The sequence below is a fragment of the Narcine bancroftii genome, chromosome 4 (genome assembly GCF_036971445.1).
Source record: "Narcine bancroftii isolate sNarBan1 chromosome 4, sNarBan1.hap1, whole genome shotgun sequence".
In the NCBI taxonomy this organism is placed as follows: Eukaryota; Metazoa; Chordata; class Chondrichthyes; order Torpediniformes; family Narcinidae; genus Narcine; species Narcine bancroftii.
In genome coordinates this window covers 309,695,960-309,716,652 of record NC_091472.1, presented here as the reverse complement: position 1 = coordinate 309,716,652, position 20,693 = coordinate 309,695,960, and the positions used below count along the sequence as shown (strand labels likewise).

General features: G+C 42.2%; 1 protein-coding gene across 10 annotated transcripts in view; it reads left to right on the top strand.

Annotated features, from left to right (window-relative positions):
• Positions 1-20,693, top strand: part of pde1a (phosphodiesterase 1A, calmodulin-dependent) — a 571,352-nt gene that overhangs the window by 498,792 nt on the left and 51,867 nt on the right. For all 10 annotated transcript variants that reach the window (XM_069935886.1, XM_069935887.1, XM_069935884.1 and 7 more), the window contains 2 exons: positions 1,173-1,290; positions 19,986-20,167. In XM_069935886.1, coding sequence (XP_069791987.1) covers positions 1,173-1,290; positions 19,986-20,167 — 300 coding nt within the window. The remainder of the gene's footprint in view (positions 1-1,172; positions 1,291-19,985; positions 20,168-20,693) is intronic.

The following is a 20,693-nucleotide window of genomic DNA, read 5'->3' as shown; positions in this document are numbered from 1 at the left end:
TGGACAGGGTGGTGAAAAGGGTTTTTGGCATGCTTGCCTATTGTGCAGGTTATTGAATGCAAACGTTGGGTCGTCATGAGAATGGTGTCATTGATAAGACCACACCTGGAGAACTGTGCAGTTCAGATCATCCAGCCCAGCTAGAGAAAGATGTCATTCATCTGAAAAGGGTGCCAATGAGATCCACCGGGATGACACCGGGGCATGGTGACTTAATTGTATGAGTCGTGGGGAGAGGCTGGATAGGTTGTGTCTACACCAGAGTCCATAGAAGGCTGAAGTTTGAAGGTTGACCTTCTGGAGATAAATAAAATCGTGAGTAGCATGGATAAATTGAATGCTCACAGGCTTTTTCTAGAAATAGCCATAGAAAAGGGAGAAGTGAGAGAGTTAAGACGGACCTAAGGGGCAAACGTTTCACAGAGTATGGTCCATATCTGGAATGAGCCACCAGAGGAAGCTTTTGTTCAATTATAATGTTCAAAAGACATGTGGACGGATATAGGAATGGAAAAGATTTAGATATAAATGGCCCAAATGCAGGCAAATGCCCAGAACACCATCTAGGTGGACATGATTGAGTTGGGCAGAAGCTGCATGGCTCCATAAACCCTGTGATTCTAGTCAAAGCAAATGTGTAATAAACATCATGTTATCAATGTATTCCAGAATTTCTCTCTTGTTCACAATTTAAGAAATGTTCACCATCCCAAAACCATCCAAAACCACCATACCAAACAATATATCAAATAATCTGCCAGAAAATTATGAGTTATTTTTGATTGTTTTTAACCCCATTCAGGATGACAAGTAAATAAACCTGAGGAAGCAAGCAAATTGAAGCCAGTCGTATCCCATGCCCCTACCAGCTGTCATAATCATCTATGTTATTATGCCTGAGATGCAGCAACAATTATGCTGTTCTATGAAGTCTCAATTGTTAATGCTCAAACTATATATTCTGAATATCTTCAGCTAGTTATAACAAAGCTCAGCTTCACATCTTTAACTGCTTCGTACACTGAAGATACGAACGTAAAGGTCATGTTGTCCTTCAGGATCTATTTGTGGATATAGTGAGTCATGGCATACAAGGCTTTTCAGTTTAAATTTGAGGAAATCTGTTGATCTCACTCTGAGCTACTGGTAATATGAACTTTTGTTTCCAATAGGTTTCATTGATTTTATTGTGGAACCAACCTTCTCCGTTCTGACAGATTTGGCAGAAAAAATAATAACTCCTCTTATAGAGGAAGCTTCTCAATCTGAGACCATCTTTCAGCCACAAAGGTTTGTGTAATATTTTACAATGAGATTTCAGGCATTTGTTATGCTTTTAATAGCATTTTAAATCATGGTTTTGGAATTTGAAAAAAAAATCCTCTCTTTCCGACAATTTAGTTGCAGTGTGAATATCAACCCATTTCTTTTTGATGTGATTATTGTTTTCCTTTATGGTTAGAAACATGATACTAAATGTTGATGTAGTTGACTAAGATTAATTTTAATTCTGACCTTCCCAGTTGAGACACCATTGGACTGATAATCTGACTCACCTGTATTCCTACAGATGGTGAAGTATTAGGTAATAGGTTATACTATTGATAGAAAATGAAATCTGATCCTTAGAATCGACCTGAGGATCTCAATAGTAGTTCTGTTGTGATACTCTGGCCACACTAAATATGATATTGGTAAACATTCCCATAATAGTATTTCCAGCTTCACTTGCTTAGAGAGTTGAGTAACATTGGCCTAGAGTTTGCAGTCAGCAATAAGGCATCTGAACACACCATTGACATATGAAAAAAGACTTGGAGTTAGCTCACAAGATTTCCCCAGTGTGAATGTGGTCAGAGTAACTGGTTCCATTCATTGCAATGGTGTCCAGTATGGAGACCAATTCTTTGCAAGCTGATTGGGGAACAGGATAGAACATATTTCACAAGCTGGTTGGGGAACAGGTTAGAACATATTTTATAAGCTGGTCGGGGAACAGGATAGAACATATTTTACAAGCTGGTTGGGGAACAGGATAGAACATAGTCCACCCACTAAGAGCCATTCTTCCAGCTTAATCAGCTGTCAAATCTGTTGAGATTTTTAATGCTGAAATGTATAAATACACATAAAATCGATTAAAGTAATTCAAGCTGTTAAAGTAATTTAGAAATCAAATGGACCAAATTACTTTTGACTTTAGTTAAATGTTGTTTTAAAAGAATTATATTGTGGGTGGCACAGTTGGGATAGCGATTAGCGTAATACTATTACAGCGCCAGGGTTCAAATCTGGCGCATTCTCCAAGAGGTTTGTACATTCTCCATGTTTTTGCTCAGGTTTCCTCCGGGTGCACTGATTTCTTCCCAATTCCAAAGATGTATGGGATTAGTTTGATTGGTCACATGGATGTATTTGGACAGCATTAGCTCATGGGAAGGGCCTGTAACCATGCTGTATCTCTAAATTAAATGATTTAAGTATTTATTTGGACCCAGCAGTAATGAGTGGGGAATCTATCTTGACACAGGTTGGTTGAAGCAGATCCATTAATACAGGTGGTGTGAAATTGTTATTTGAGGTGTCCAATGCAGTTGGAAAAATATCTATTGGCAACTGTTGGAAATTTTGAGGCTTGTACCTTCACACAGAAATCCTAGAATTAGACTCGTTTATGTGGAAAAGCCTCAGCAGCAACAATGAAAAAAATGCCAATGTTACCACTCAAGATCTGGGCCAATAATATTTGAAGGCATATGAGAGTGATTTCAGCCTTGTACAGCATCGAATCCACACTGCTGAAGATCCAACTGCGCTGGGTAGGTCACGTCTCCAGAATGGAGGACCATCGCCTTCCCAAGATCGTGTTATATGGCGAGCTCTCCACTGGCCACCGTGACAGAGGTGCACCAAAGAAGAGGTACAAGGACTGCCTAAAGAAATCTCTTGGTGCCTGCCACATTGACCACCGCCAGTGGACTGATATCACCTCAAACCGTGCATCTTGGCGCCTCACAGTTCGGCGGGCAGCAACCTCCTTTGAAGAAGACCACAGAGCCCACCTCACTGACAAAAGAGGAAAAACCCAACACCCAACCCCAACCCACCAATTTTCCCCTGCAACCGCTGCAACCGTGTCTGCCTGTCCTGCATCGGACTTGTCAGCCACAAACGAGCCCGCAGCTGACGTGGACATTTACCCCCTCCATAAATCTTCGTCCGCGAAGCCAAGCCAAAGAAGACTCTCACATAACACTGGACAATAAAGATTTTGCTTCCTGAACACTTTTGGGTGCATTTTATGGATTTGGGGCTGCAGCTCATGAAAACTTTCCTAACACATACCTTTTTTATATATGATCTATTTTTGTAATTTCCCATCATATTTTAAGTCTACTTCAAGCATATAAAAGCAAGAATTGCAGCACATCATTGAAAATACATTTTCTGCCTTCGCACTTGGACGTCTTCCCAGCTGATCTTGGGGCCCTGTCAGCGACAAACATGGTGAAAGGTTTCACCAGGACATTGCAACCGTGGAAAAGCGGTATGAAGGCGACTGGAATCCATCAATGCTGGAAGGATCAGATGCTGAGTACAAATGAAAATCAGTGCATTTTTAGGTCAGTTGAATTCATGCAGTGTGTCAGCATCATTCTGTACTTAAACATGCTCAATTCAATAAAAGTTAATTTAGTGTTTCTCCAACTTTCTCCTTGATGCAGCAAATCTGAAATTACCTTTGTGTTCATCTTGAAGTTGTCTATCATAATCCCCCATTTTCTTTCAAGAAGCAAACCTTTTGAAAAACAAAAATTGTTGTCCAGTGGCTGGGTGAAACATTGTATGGGCAATTTCGCGGAATCATATCACATATTGATTATCTGAGGTCATAGGAGGCTAGCGCAGAACAAAGGACAGTAACTGACGGAGAAAATGAAACTTAAAAATGCACGGTGCAAAATGTAAATATGAGTTTGACCAACTGCTAACAGTTATTTTCAGTGCTTGGTCCTGATATTATATTGTGCATCAAGGCAAAGATTTCTCCTTGTGCATTCATAATGATAATAGCTTCATGACACGCCTCTGTGACTCACCAGCATCTCATTGAGTTGTTAAAGAGTGTCACACAGGTGGTGTTTTGATATTCGTTTAAATCTGCAGAATGACTTGGGATTTAAGACACTTCATGCGTTACCAAATGAAATTGACATCCCATTATAAAGAATGTTTCAACTGCTGTCAACTTATTGCCTTTCCAGTCCAGACAGTGGCGCTTCAATAAATGGAAATAGCAGCAGTATTACATTTGTTTTATTTCCTAAATGCGAGGATGACTTAAATATACTCCAAGATAGATTTATCATGCCTCTTATACTCAAAATGAGCCAAATTACTTCACTACCAATGTTTTGCTTTGAAGTCGAGTGACATAGACCAAGATGACGGCCACAGGTAAATGAATTAATTAAACAATAAATTAATCTGCTCACCTGTGATACTGCATGCAAGAGAAATTCTGATCAGGGGTATCAGAAGGGCTCCATTGCTTCAATTTTAATTACATTCAATCTTTGCATCGCCTTTATTTGAAGAAGTGCCAGAGAAGCGTCTGAGCACTGCTGACAACAGGACAGTTCTCCCTCTGTACCGCATGGAGAACGAATTTAAATTATACTTCATGAGGCCGGGGAGAAAATGCAGGACGTTTTCCTGAGAAACGGGGCAAATGAAATACTGTTGAGTTAATAATTGAGCATGAATCCTGCTTACTCTTTATTTTGAAACGTTGTTTTCCTCATCTTCCATTTCTTCCTCCGACACAATTTTAAGGAAGAGACCGGGGGATAAAATGGAGTGTCCTGTTTGAAACGTACATTGCACAAGTATCCCTCTTGGACTGGGCAGGTGGATTTCCCCATTGATCTATGTGGAGGACACTGGGAGGACAGATGCTATCATGGGGCCACTGTCCAGCGACTGAGTAACTCTATTGATCTGTTGAAGGACACAATGCGGGACGGTTGTGAATGACTAGAAGCTCTTTGGAATACTGATAAGTAAAACCACAATGCTGGCAGTCTGCATTTTAAAACAGTGAGTTGTGCTTCCCCTGTGGCACTCAGACCTCTTGTGGAAGCTGCACCTGCCAGGGAAGAAACTGAGCCACTGGCCTTTAAACACAATGACACAGTATTATAATTGTTTTTGCAGTTTTACGCTGATCATGGTACCTGCTCATACTGGCAACTGTCACAATAGCACAACTCTGCCAGGCGATTAGTTTGTCAAGTTAAGTGCAATTCTGACCCTATCCGTTTTTTGTAGAGAAGGACATTTCTTCATGTCACATTTGGTTATTGAGTCAATTATCTTCATTTTTTTTGTCTTTACTTCTCCAACCGTTAGAGGTTTCTCTCCCGCAATTTTCTCCGCCTCCTTTATGATTTTAAATATCATTATCAGACTTCCTTACAAACCCACTTCTCTGAAAACAACTTGTTCGGTCTATCCAAATAATTAAGGTTCCTGAAATAATTTAAATAAATCTCTTTGTACCCTGTCCAATGCATTCCTTCCCATCATTCTCAAAGTGTGACACCCATTACTAAACACAATACTCCAGTAGGGTCTGAACTGACGCTTTATTAAAAGGCTCATTGTAACTTCTTTACGTTTCATTCTCTGCCTCTGTTTCTATCGAACAGTATCCTACGTGCCTTTTCACACCGCCATGTAAAATGGTGATTCCCGGGAAATGTTCCTGGAACCCTCCCTTGAACCGGCAATGCAAAAATGTTGGTGGGGTTAATTTCCCCAGGTTTGAATTGGCAAATGGCTGAGCAGGGAAACTGTTGTGACGTCAGCCCTTGCGTGCCTGCGTCTCCAGCCACTGTCGTTAAGCCAGTCTTGACTGCCATTACTGTGCGATCGGACTTCCGGTAGGACTTCCTGTGAGTGCGTAATGGATCACTCACTATGTCATCACTGGGGGCGGGATCCCACCCCCAACTTGCTGTGGAGGGCAAATTACAGGGAATTTGGACCGTGGTGTGAAAGGCCCGAGAGATCCTGCCGTCCTGGGAATTTCACCTGGGTCCAAGTAGGATCACTGCTCGCCCAAGGTGTGAAAAGGCCTACTTTTTCAATTTGTGCTGACATAATCAATGAATTCTGCACATTACCCCCAGTTTGCTGTTCTTGAACCTTTTAAAAAGGTCTCCACTCATTCTTCTGACCAAAATGCAATGCTTCACATTTATCAATGTTGAATTTCACCCAGCATCCAGCAGGCCATCTCAACAGCCTGTAAAAATATCTTCTAGACGTTTTTTTGAGCATTCATTTTTTTTGGGCGGGAGATGTCGTAGTTGCCAGCATTTATTCCTCATCTCCCAACACCTTTGAGAAGGTGGTTGTGATTTCTCATGCTGAAATGCTACAGTCCTTCTTTGAAGGTATTCTCACTTTGCTGATGGGCTCCTGGATTAAAGGCCCAGTGGTGATGATAGGTTGACTTGAAAGTCAATTAAAGGACATTCCAGCAGGATACCTGCAGCTGGTGGAGTTCACAAATGTCCGCTACCTGGTCCTTGTAGTGGAGTTGATGCAGAGAAGCCAGTGATTTTGTAGGTAGTGTACATTTTATGGTTTGCAAGAGCAACATAAAAGAATAGAAATAGGCCAATTGGCCTGTCAAGTCTTCTCTGCCATTTAATCATGAGCTGATCCCTATCACTCAGCCCCACTCCCCAGCGTTCTCTCCTTAATACCCTGACTAATCAAATACCTGTCAATTTCTGTCAGAGGTCGACAGCATCGAGTCCACGCTGCTGAAGATCCAGCTGCGCTGGATGGGTCACGTCTCCAGAATGGAGGACCATCGCCTTCCCAAGATCATGCTATATGGCGAGCTCTCCACTGGCCACCGTGACAGAGGTGCACCAAAGAAAAGGTACAAGGACTGCCTAAAGAAATCTCTTGGTGCCTGCCACATTGACCACCGCCAGTGGGCTGATAACGCCTCCAACCGTGCATCTTGACGCCTCACAGTTCGGCGGGCAGCAGCCTCCTTTGAAGAAGACCGCAGAGCCCACCTCACTGACAAAAGGCAAAGGAGGAAAAACCCAACACCCAACCCCAACCCACCAATTTTCCCCTGCAACCGCTGCAACCGTGTCTGCCTGTCCCGCATCGGACTTGTCAGCCACAAACGAGCCTGCAGCTGACGTGGACTTTTTACCCCCTCCATAAATCTTCGTCCGCGAAGCCAAGCCAAAGAGACACCAAACAGCCTCGCTTCCACTGCTGTCAAGTGGCAACAAGTTTCACAGACTCACGATCCTCTAGCTAAAGAAAATTTCTCTGCGTTTCTGTTATAAATTGATGCCATTTTATCCTGAAGCTGTGACCTCTTGTCCTAGACTCTCCTACCATGGAAAACAATTTTGTCATATCTACTCTTTCAGCATTTGAAATATCTGTATGAGGTTCTCCCTCATTCTTCTGTACTCCAACGAGTACAATCCAAGAACCAACAATCGATCCTTATATACTAAGCCTTTCACTCCTGTTATCATTCCAGTAAATTTTCTCTGAACCCTCTCCAATGCTAGCATATCATTTCTCAAATAAGGTGCCCAAAACTGTTCACATTTCTCCAAGTGAGGTCTCACCAGTGCTTTATAGAGTCTCAACATTATCTGCTACCCCTCTCGAAATGAATGTCACTTTCTTCACTGCCGACTCAACCTGGATTCCTGCACCAGGAATTCCCAAGCCCCTTTGATCCTCCAAATTTTGAATTTTCTCCCCATCTAAATAATAGTCTGCCCATCTACTTCTTGTACCAAAGTGTATGATTGTACACTTCCCAACATGGTATTTCATCTCCCATCTCTTTGCCCATTCTCCTAATCTATCCAAGTTTCTCTGCAGCCTTTCTGTGTCCTCAGTACCATAAGCTCTACCACCTATTTGGATATCATTTGGAAATTTAGCCACAAAGCTATCTATTCCATTATCTAAATCATTTATATACAACGTAAAAAGAAGTGGCCCCAACACCAATCCCTGTGGGATACCACTAGTAACAGGCAACCACCCCAAATTCCCACGGTTTCCTGCCCATTAACCAATGATCTACCCATCCTTCCTGTAATCCCATGACCTCTCATCTTGTTAAGCAGCCTCATATGGGGCATCTTGTGGAAGCCCTTTTGAAAATCCAAGTACACAACATCCACTACTTCTCCCCTGTCTACCTTGCTTGTTATCTCTTCAACAAACTGTAGTAGGTTTGTCAGGCATGATTTTTCTTTATGGAAACTATGCTGACTTGGACCTAGCTTGTGATGTTCCTCTGTAACCTCATCTATGACAACCACTGACGTCAGACTAATAAATCTATATTATCCTTTCTGTTGCCTCCTTCCCTTCTTACAGAGTCTCCAGCATCATTTTCTAATGGTCCTATGTTTACTCTTTACTCTCTTTAGCTCCTTATATTACTTAAAAAAGCTTTCAGAATCCTCTAATATTATTTGCTAACCTACTTTCATCATTTCTATTTCCTTCCTAATCATCTCTTTAGTTGCCTTCTCCAATATTTTAAAAGCTTCCCAGTCCTCGATCTTCCCGCTAATTTTTGCTTCCTTGTCTGCCCTCTCTTTTGCTTTTATGTTGGCTTTAATTTCCCTCATCAGCCACAATTTCCATCGAATCTTTCTTTAGTTTTGGTTTGTACCTCTCCCGCACTTTCCTCATTTTTGTGCAGAACTCCAGCCATTGCTGACTGGCTGTCTCCTCTAATCATGCACTTTTCCACTCGACTTTGGCCAGATCCTCTCTCATGCGATGTAATTTCCTTTATGTGAAATATCGACACATCATACTTCAGCCTCTCCTTTTCAAATTTCACAGTGAACTCAGTCATATTGTGATCGCTGCCTCCGAAGGGGCCCTTTATCTTAAGCTCTCTAATTGCCTTTGATAGCACCCAATCCAACACAGCCAATCCCCTGGTGGGCCCATCAGCAAGCTGTTCCAAGAAGCCACCCTGTCAGCATTCCACAAACTATCCCTCCTGAGATCCTGTACTGACCTGACTTTCCCAAACATCCCAGCTGTTGTTTGGAGGCCATTAGGGTCCTTTTACCTTAACTTAACCCATGAGGATTCTAGCTCTTCCGATCCTATGTCACTGCTTTCCATTGATTTAATATTGTTATTTACCAGCAGAGCCACACCACCCCCTCTACCTACCTGCCTGTCTATCTTTCTGATGCACCCGTTTATTTCCCGATGACACCCATCCTTTAGCCACGACTCAGTAATGGCCACAACATCGTACCCTCCAATCTGTAGCTGAGCTGCAAGATCATCCACCTTGTTTCTAATGCCGCGTGCATTTAAGTACAATGCGCTTAGACCAGGTTTTGTAAGCACTGTGTCTCTGTCATCCCTCCGGTTGCAATTTTGTCCCATCACCTGCTTGCCATCCTTGGTTGATTTCTATTTCGCCCTTCACCAGGTCTGACCTTCTGATTCCCATTCCCCCTGCAAAATTAGTTTAAATCTTCCTTAACAGCCATATTAAACCCATCTGTGAGAACAATGGACCCATTAGATTTAAGTGTAACCCATCCTTTTTGTAGAGGTCGTACCTTCCCCAAAAGAGATCCCAGTGATTCAAGGATCTAAAGCCCTACCCCCCGCACCAATTTCTCAACCATATATTTATCTGCCTGATCTTGCTATTTTTGCCCTCGCTAGCACGAGGCACAGGCAGTAATCCTGAGATTACCACATTGGAGGTCCTTCCTAATTCCTAGTATTCTTCCTTCAAGACATCCATACTAATCTTTCCTATGTCATTGGAAAGATTGTACCAAGACTTATAGTTGTTCACCCTCTCTCTTCAGAATGTTTTGGATCCGATTGGAGACATCCTGTACCCTGGCACCTGGGAAGCAACACACCATCTGGGTGTCTTTATTAGGCCTGCAGAATTTCTTTTCCGTCCTCTTCACAAGAGAATCGGTGATCACAACTGCATGTTTCTTCACCTTCTGCGACACAGTATCCAGACTCATTGCCAGAGACCTGGTCACTATTGTCGTCCTCAGCAACACTATACATCGGTTGATGAGGGGGACGGCCACAGAGATGCTCTCTACTAACTCCTTTCTATTATCTCTTCACTCTCCCTAATGAGCAGTAAGTCATTAAGCCACAGCTCCAGATCCTTAACATGGTCCCGAAGGAGCTGCATCTCGATGCACCTAGTGTAGATGTAGGCATCGGGGAGGTTTGGAGTTTCCCCAGGGAAACCACGTCCGACAATCAGCACAGAGCTTGCATTCCGGATAGTGGGGATTTTACTACATTTAGAGAAACAGTGGCCTCATTACCAACTTGTGGGTAACTCCACTGTACACTTGTATCTAATCCAAAGACAACCTTCCACTGAAACTTTTTTCCCTGTAACTTAACCAATTTTCTGTCTGTGCCCTTTAATTCCATAGCCTTCAAGGCTGATGCCATCTTGTCATACAACATCATTAACAGAATATCAACTCTATTTCTCTCATTGATTTTCTATCTTACTTCACAAAATCTCTATTAAGTTAGCAAGATGTAATTTGTAATAAGATCTCATACTGGGTTTCTGCAGACAGTTTGCCCAAGTGGTAAAACACAGGATTCTGTTGATACTGTGTTTAATTAAAAAAACACACAAATGCTGGAGAACTCAGCAGATCAAACAGTGCCTTTATGTAGCAAAGGTGAAGACACATCACCAGCGTTTCGAGCTGGAGCCCTTAGTCAAGGTGTGGGGGAACATGAGAGATGTCCAAACAAAAGGCGGAAAGGGGGGGTGTTGGTGAGGGTGGGAGATGATAGGTGGAGGGACACCACAGGAAGGGGGGAGGAGATTAGGCTAGGTGGAGAAAGAAAGGAAGTAGGAAGTGGAATAACTAGATAAATGGGTGGGGGGGGGTGAAGGCAAGCTGATTAGTGGAATGCAGTGAACTCAATGTTCATGCCTTGGGGTTGGAGGGTGTCCAGATGAAAAATGAGGTGTTGTTCCTCCAATCTGTGGGTGGTCAGGGTGGGGTAGTGTGAAAGGCCATAGACAGACGTGAGCTTGAGAGTGAGACTCAGAATTGAAATGGTTGGTTATGGAGAGGTCGCTTTTGTTGCGGATGGAGAGGAGGTGCTGGGCGAAGCGATCTCCTAATCTGTATCCGGTCTCTCCATGTACAGAAGGCCACAGAGAGTGCGCCGGATGCAATAGATGAGTTGTTTGGAGGTAAAGATGAAGAGTTGCTTCACCTGAAAGGTCTGTTTGGGACCTCGGACTGTGGTGAGGGAGGAGGTGTGGGCGCAGATATTTCACCTCCTATGACTACAATGGAAGGTGCCAGGGGTTGGGTGGGTGGGGACACAAGATGGGTGGGGAGGGAAGAGTGCACAAGGGAGACACGGAGGGAGCAGTCTCTACGGAAAGCTGAGAGGAGAGGAGAAGGTAAAATGTGTCTGGTGGTGGGGTCCTGCAGTAAGTGCCTGCAATTCCAGTGGATAACGTTGTCAGATGCGGAGGCTGGTGGGGTGGTAGGTGAGGACAAGGGGGATTCTGTGTTTATTGTTTCTAGGGGCTAGGGCACATCAGTGCAGAATGGAGGAGATGCGGGTGAAGGCCGAGTTAATTGTGGTGGAGGGGAAGCCATGTTTGTTGAAGAAGGCAGACATTTCGGTGGCTCTGCACTGGAAGACCTCATCTTGGGAGCAGATCTTTTCTCCCCTCATGCAATCCCTCCCTACCTACCTCCGCAACACCTTACACACCCTCCATTTTCTCCAAGATTTCAGATTCCCCAAACTGGACTACCTCATCTTCACGATGGATGTCCAATCCCTTTATGCCTCCATTCGCCACACAGAAGGCCTCAAAACACTTTGCTTTTTCCTGGACCTCAGGCCTGAGCAGTCGACTTCCACCACCACCCTTCTCTGCCTGGCAGAACTTGTCCTCACCATTAACAATTTTTCCTTTAACTCATCACACTACCTCCAGATTGAAGAAGTCGCCATGGATACCTGGATGGGTCCCAACTATGCCTACCTGTTTGTGGGTTTTGTGGAGCAAAACAGGCTACAAGCCCACACAGGCAAGACCCCCCCAACTCTTCCTCTGGTACATCGACAACTACATCGGGGCGGCCTCAACCACCCGCGATGAGCTCGTCAATTTCATCAATTTTGCGCCCAGTTTCCACTTGGACCTCCTACTCACCTGGTTCATCTCCAATGACATTTTTTCTTTTCCAGATCTCTCTGTTTCCATCTCAGGAGACAGGTTCTCCACTGACATTTATTATAAACCCTCTAACTCCCACAACTACCTGGACAATGTGTCCTCACACCCTGTCCTCTGCAAGGACTCCATCCCCTTCTCTCAATTTCTCCATCTCCTCCGCATCTGCTCCCAAGATGAGGTCTCTGAAATGTCTTCCTTCTCCTTTCAATGATTGTACAGGTTCATTTTCAATGGGTTCCCCAATATTAACTCCACTCACTCTTGGCAATGTAGTTGATCTATAATCGGCACCTTCCCTTACCTAATGGTTTAGGCTGTTTTTTTAATGAGTGAGCTTATACTGTAAGTTTCAGGAGATATTGACTGCAAACATTAACCAGGTATCAACATATGCAGAGTTCAGCTGAGATTCATGGGTCAGAAAAGTTGATTTTTTTAATCTCTTTCTAGACTGAAGCTAATGGTAATGAAATTTCACAGGCTGCACTCTCAACATAGACTGGGGAGTCAAATACACAGCATTTTAATATGTGTAATGCTGTCATTTCTCTGTCATGGCACAAGTTACAGCTTAGGCATTCAGTGGTGTTCATCTGTTCTTCATTCAATTTATTAAGATGCTTAGGTTTTCTAAGTGTGAATCAATTTTTGAGTATTGAAATGTTTTAATGTTTTTTTAAACAAAGATACTTGTTCACAGTTTCCAAACCTGCACAAAGACTGATCTACGAAGTCTATAACATTTTCAAAAGTTCTTAGTTTTGTTCCTTTTTGTTGATACCTAAGTACCTGATACAATTGAGGAACAACATACCTTTTGGTATTAATCTTTCCTGACAGACGTAACCACAGATTAGAAGGTAAATTTGGATCACTGAGATGTTCAACCTTCGATAATATTTAGAGGGTATTCCTTTAATTTACGATGTAGCACTATCTAGTGTCACACAGTCGAAATTCCCAGATTAATGATGCATTTTTTTTACAGCCTTAATGTTAAATTCATTTGATAGCTGTTGGTATTGGAGTTTAGAATTGTCTAATACATGTTTTGCCTGCTTTGACGCCTGGGGCTGCACTGTAACTTGTGAAGATTGCTTAAATTACCTCTGACAATTCCTCATTTTGAATCATCCAAATGCACATTATGAAGATTAGTTGAGCTTTATGTTTACAATTTTGTGCAGAATGCAATGGTTCAGGACACAGAGACATGGAGAGCGATCGAGCTTCATATGGTTCAGGACAGAGACAGACAACCTCTCAGGAGATTTCAAAAACAGATGGGTAACAGCACAATAGAGTTGGCAGATGGAGAGGAAAGGATCACTGGGACAGTCAGGAAACACTTAAGAGCAGATGGCATATCGTGCACGTAAATGACAAAGGTCAGATCTTAGCACATCATAGGAGCAGAATCACGTCTTACCAGAGAGACCAGAGAAAGAGCTGGCAGATTAGTGAACTCATGATGTCAACAGTCTCAAAGACAGAGCAGAGCTGAGAAATTACAACGGTCCCTACTCTGTACTCTCCAATTACCATTTCAGTCATCTTTTTAATTCCAAACATTGGGTGAAAGGCAAAGATGCTTGCTTGTTTCTGGATGACCCATGCATAGATATGTGACCCAGAGATAAATGGCATTGTTCTTGGGTATGATCCAGCAATCTTGGGTGGTAAACTCTTTGGAGTGCTGCTGACTGTGTACTTTTATCCAAGACCACTCAACACCATTCCTTCTTCTGTCTCTCTCATTTTGGCCCTAGTTCAAGGTAACTGGCAGTTTAAACTGAAACTTCCCATCTGTTCTGATGAAAGATTATCTCTTTCTCTTTATCTCTCTCTTTCTCGTGTGCCTTCTCTCTCTCTCGTGTGCCTTCTCTCTCTCTCTCTCTCTCTCTCTCTCTCTCTCTCTCTCTCTCTCTCTCTCTCTCTCTCTCTCCCTCTCTCTTGTTTTGCTTTTTACTTCCAGCTCATTCATATCTTGAGTGAGCATAATATATTTTCCTCATATTTAGCTTTGAAACTCCTGGACTTTTAGATGTCAATTCAAGGTTTCTGTATTGACTGCAATAAGACTCAGCTTTGGTACATCTGTTCTCCTCCACATGCGTTTAGCATTTAAGGTAACCTCGATCATGTTACTAATGACTAGTCTATTTTCTGTGCCTTCTCCCCTTTCCTTGTCTGGTTCCTAGTATTCATTTCCATTTCCATCAGTGTGTCCTCCAATAGCAACTCATCAGGTGATGTCTGAACTTTACCCTCATATCATACTTGAGACTAGTTCATGATTCTTCATCAGAAGAAATTTTGAGAGCTCGATCATTCCTTCATTACATTTTTTCAATGATATTTCTAAAGTGCAGCATGCTCATGTAAAAATTGGATGCTTTTACTCATTTTGTACTCTCACTGTTAACGTTATCAGGCTCGTTTACATTTCCAGAAGTTTCAGAGATCCAAGTCTTCAAAGGATATACTGGCTTTGGAGACGGTCCAGAGGAGGTTTACTAGGTTGATCCCTGGGATGAAGGGGTTGACTTACGATGAAAGATTAAATCGTCTAGGATTGTATTCGCTTGAGTTCAGAAGAATGAGAGGAGATCTTATAGAAACATATAGGATTATGAAGGGTATGGATAGGATAGATGTAGGAAGGTTTTTTGAGCTGGCCGGGGAAACTAAATCGAGAGGACACAGTCTCAAGGTTCGGGGGAGTAGATTTAGGACAGAGATGAGGAAAAATAGTTTTTCCCAGAGAGTAGTGAATGTTTGGATTTCTCTATCCAGGGAAGTGGTTGAGGCTGGTTAAACATATTTAAAATTCGGTTAGATCAATTTTGACATGATAGAGGAATTAGGGGATATGGGGAGAAGGCAGGTAGGTGGAGTTAGGTCACAAATGAGATCAGCCATGATCGTATTGAATGGCGGAGCAGGCTCGATGGGCCATTTTTGGCCTACTCCTGTTCCTACTTCCCATGTTCCTATGTTCCCATCTAGAGCCCAGGTTTGGCTCTATTTCCATTTGCTGTCAGAATATGTGTAATAATTTTAACATAGCAAGGCCTTTAAAACCTGACATTTCCTCTATCCAATTAACACAATGAATATCAATGTAGTCTAATTTGACTTTTTTTTAGTCTCTTTCTCTTCATGCGCTGCCAAAGTGAGCACCAAAACATCCTCCCCAATGCTATCTATCACGCTCTCCCTCTCCACCAACTCCCTCACCCCCCCCTCCCACCACCACCATCCCATGGATCCCCTGACTCTGTAACATTCCTATTTTCCAGATGCAACACTTGACTCTCTTTTAAAAAGACCTATGGTCTGCTTCCCTTGGGATCCTTCAACAGCCACATCAGAGCTTCTGTTCCTGTTTCCCCTTGATTAGAGACCTCAGTTGTGTCAGCTGTATCTTCTTACCTGGATGCCTGTTCCATGCTGATGTGCAGTTACTTTCCTCTTTGTATTTATGCCAGTGAGTCAGCTTTCACCACCCCACTCCAGAAACAGCTAACTATCCAGCTTCTCCGCCTGGCTGATTTTGTTAATGATCACTTCAGCAATTATACCTTCTCTTCAAATCTCCCACAGTCAACTCTGACCCTCAAAAAAAACCGCCTTCAACCCCTGTATCCTTGCAAATTATTCATTTATCTAGAACCTCCAAAGTTCTCTGAACTTCCTATCACCTCTCCAGTGCAGCCTATCTCACTCTAAACACCAGGTTCAAGTTCAAGTTTATTATCACATATACAACCCAATGAAACAGAATTTCCCTTGACTATGGTGCACGCACATACACACATAATGCACAGTACTTAATTATCACATTTGTATATCAAGAAATCAATTAAAATAAATGTATAGAAACATTTTGTCAAAATTGCTTTAATCGGGTTTCAGTTCTTATCACTGTTATCAAGTATAAATAACATTCTGCATATACATAACATACATAACAATTACAGCGCGGAAACAGGCCATTAGGCCCTTCTAGTCCGCACCGAACCAAACACCCCTTTCTAGTCCCACCTCCCTGCACAATGCCCATAACCCTCCATCTTCTTCTCATCCATATACCTGTCCAACCTTTTCTTAAATAATACAATTGACTCCGCCGCCACTATTTCTCCTGGAAGATCATTCCACACGGCTACCACTCTCTGAGTAAAGAAGTTCCCCCTCATGTTACCTCTAAACCTCTGCCCCTTAATTCTTAACTCATGTCCTCTTGTTTTAATCTTTCCTCCTCTTAACGGAAATAGTCTATCCACATCCACTCTGTCTATCCCTTTCATAATCTTAAATACTTCTATCAAATCCCCTCTCAACCTTCTACGCTCCAAAGAATAAAGACCTAATCTGTCCAATCTCTCCCTGTACTCTAGATGCTTAAACCCAGGTAACATTCTGGTAAACCTTCTCTGCACTCTCTCCACTCTGTTTATATCCTTCCTATAATTAGGCGACCAGAACTGCACACAGAACTCCAAATTAGGCCGCACCAACGTCTTATACAATCTCAACATCACCTCCCAACTCCTATATTCCATGCAATGATTGATAAAGGCCAGCATACTAAAAGCCTTCTTCACCACCCTATTCACGTGAGTTTCTACCTTCAGGGAACGATGTACCGTCACTCCTAAATCTTTCTGCTCTTCTGTATTCCTCAATGCTCTCCCATTTACCACGTATGTCCTATTCTGATTCTTCTTACCAAAATGAAGCACCTCACACTTATCAGCATTAAATTCCATCTGCCATTTTTCAGCCCACTTTTCTAAGCAGCCCAAATCCCTCTGCAATCCTTGAAAACCTTATTCATTATCCACTATTCCACCTATCTTAGTATCATCTGCATATTTACTAATCCAATTCACCACCCCATCATCTATATCATTAATGTATATAACGAACAACAATGGGCCCAATACAGATCCTTGAGGCACACCACTGGTCACCGGCCTCCAACCTGACAGACAATTATCCACTACCACTCTCTGGCCTCTCCCTTTCAGCCAATGTTCAATCCATTTGACTATCTTAAAATTTATACCTAAAGACTGCACCTTCCTAACTAACCTTCCATGTGGTACCTTATGTCAAAGGTAATGCATCTAATCCTCATCTGCAGGTTGTCTTTTTGTTGGTTGACCATGCCCTTTTTTCCAGCTTCTCTCCACCATCATCCAGCAGGCTTGGACTTTGCTTGCTGAGTTTCAGTCTAACCAATACAGTCATGGCCAAGAATCCCCAAGTGCAGTTTCTCTTCCTGTTCCCATGCCATTACATCTGTTGCTGCCAAGAATCTACCTTTGTCATGTTCTTATCTTACACCTACAGACAACATCATCTGAACACACTCACACACACATCAGTTTCTATCTGTCTGCTTTACTCTGCCACCACCATCTCTCTTAAACCTTTCCCTGCTTGTTTGAAGCCCAATCCAGAATGAACATTTAACACTGGCGTGGTGAATCTACTAAGATGAATGTTGCTGACACAGGTCTGCGCTGTTTAACTCTGTCCGGTGCAAGTCCTTGTAATTTTTTGCAAAATGGGCACTTGAAGCATTTGCCAAGTCCAGAACCATGCAGTGACAAGGTCAATTTCCTGGGACCAAATCCTGTTCATAAAAATTGACAGGTGCCTGACGGAATGGGCTATCATTTAAAAGCCCTCTCCAACGGTTGTCAGGGTCACGGTCTGTGGAACTTGTTGCCACAGGTGGCAGTGGAAGGGAAGTCACTGGGTGTATTTAAGACAGAAATTGACAGGTATTTGATTAGTCAAGACATCAAGGGGAGAAGGCCAGGGAGTGGGGCTGAGTGGTAAGGATCAGTTCAAATGTGACAGGCTGATTGGCCTACTTCTGCTCTTATATCTTGTTTTCTTGTGATCTAAATATCTTTAAATACTTTTTAAAAATGTTTCGAACCAGTAGAAACCTTAGCAGAAGGATGATGCATTTTATAATCTCATGCAAATTTTTAGATGGTTTTCTGAAAGTTGTAAAACCCATAATCAGTTAGAAGATTGTTAGAATAAAATGTTAATACATGATTGGCAAAACAATGTTGCTTTGAATTATAATTGCTATGTTTCTGAGTTGTGGGAAAAAAAAGTGTCCGTAAAGATATTCCTCAACAAAACTGCAGAGAATCTCAGCAAGTTCATGTTCCATCACTCAAATCTGTTTGGAGCCCAATTGCAAAGTGAACTGGCAGACTTGTCTTTCTGTATCTGTCAGTCATTTCAGGTCTTCAACATTCAGATAGGACAAAGGCTGTCAGTTTGGCCTGGATCTGCCAATAATTAGTGGCAAGATCCAGCATATTGATCTTAATCTGCGTCACAGCTCTATACTAGACACTCTCCGTCAGTTGACATTGACAAGCTTCAGCCAACAAATCTGTGTCAGCATTGAAATCACTGTGACTAAAGCTGAATGTAATGCGAATGGTTAAGAAGGAAACAGCTAAATATGCTAATTGGTAAATGAAAATAATACAAAATAGGAAATATTGTAAAAAATGTTATATAAGGTATATAAAATCAAGAGGGGCGTATGTAAGGTAAACAGATATTGTTTTCACCAGGATAAGAGAATTTAAAATGAAAGATTTAACAAGGACCTGAAGGACACCTTTTTCACACTGAGGGTGGAACAAGTTGCCATAGGAAGTTGGAGAAGTGGGTACATTTGCAACATTCGAAACCCATTTAGACAGGCAATTAGTGACGAAAGGTTTTGGAGTGATTTAGACCAACCACAGGCAAATGGGATTATTTCAGGGAGACAATGGGATGAGTATCCCACTTAGCTTGTGACGAATGCTTCTGGCACCTCAGTGCTGTTATTTAGGAGTTTCTAAGATCTAGAACTAGTTATGGCGGACTAGTGATATATTTCCATGTCAGGAAGATGTGAAGACGTGAAAGGAAACCTGCAAATAGTGGTGTTCCCATGCATGGGCACTTCTTATCCTTTGAACTGATCAAGGTTTGTGTGTTTTGAGGTGCTGCTAATGTTGTCCTGGCAGGAATCTGCATTTAGTAGATGGTACATGCTGGAGACATTGCTTAGGCAATAGCGAGAAGGACATTTAAAATGGTAGGAAAGAAAACAATCAAACCAATGACTTTGTCCTGGATTGTATTAAGTTACTGGAATTTTCTGAAGCTGGACCAATGCAGAAACTGTTCCTAAATGCCTTTAACCAGAGATGTAATCAGAAGGCCATTGGGAGGGTTCGTGAGCTGCGCCTTGGGTTCCACCACCCAACACCTGGTCACTGCTCATGTTCCCCTCTACTTCATGGCCTTGAGGATATTGAGTGCCAAGTGCAACCATGAGATTAGCCCTGGGGGATATACTGGGGGAGGCAGGAAAAATATACAGTATGAGTGGAGCTGATCAGATCTAAATAAGAAGGAAGGAAGAAGAACATGCAATCAGAAGTAAGTAAAGCATAATTGTGAACTGATGAGAAAAACCACAAAAAAAAAACCACATTAGAATTTCCTTCCATTGACTGACACTTTTTTTTTAACAGAAAGCTACTTATAACATGGGTTGACATTGGTCTTCCTTCTTGCCTTGACAATTATCATGAATTTTATTTTTATGTTGTTGAAGTCTTACCAACATCAGAACTACTCCGGAAACCAACAGAAGGCACAGTGTCAGAAGTGTTCCATCAGATGGAGGATGTTCTACAGAGTATTCCATATCTACCGTGGACCTCAAATGCTTTAAGTTGAACTGGATGGACATAATTCAGCAAAACAAAGAGAAATGGAAGGAGCTGGCAATTCAAGGTGTGTGGAGCTCATTTTGTATTTTATTGTGCCATCAATACAATAAAGTCATTTGATTATTGCTCCAGTGATAGTCATGTCAATATCCAGAACTTAAAGTATTCCACAATCATCCATGGTTATTGTTAACTGTGTCAGACAGGATTTGAAAATCATAATTCGAAAGTAATGTTGGCAAAATGCAAGTCACTGATTGATGAGTAGCTCATGAATACTTCTATTGCCTAACTTCTTATTTATATAAGCCAAGATGGTAAGGAATGTTCTTCCTGTTATTTCTGGGAAGTTACGGACATTCCCAATGACCCACACAACTATGTGCTGGAGGTGAGTCCGGCCGATGACACTTTAACTCAAGGTTTCAGAACTGGAGCAGCAGCTGGAGCCACCATAATGTGTTCAGAAGACTGAGAATCACATTAAGGAAGGTAAACACACACATAGCAACAGTATAGATAAAAAAAAGGAATGAGAGGTGAAATACAGAAGTCAGGAGATACTGTAATTGTGGTAAAAGCACAGAAAT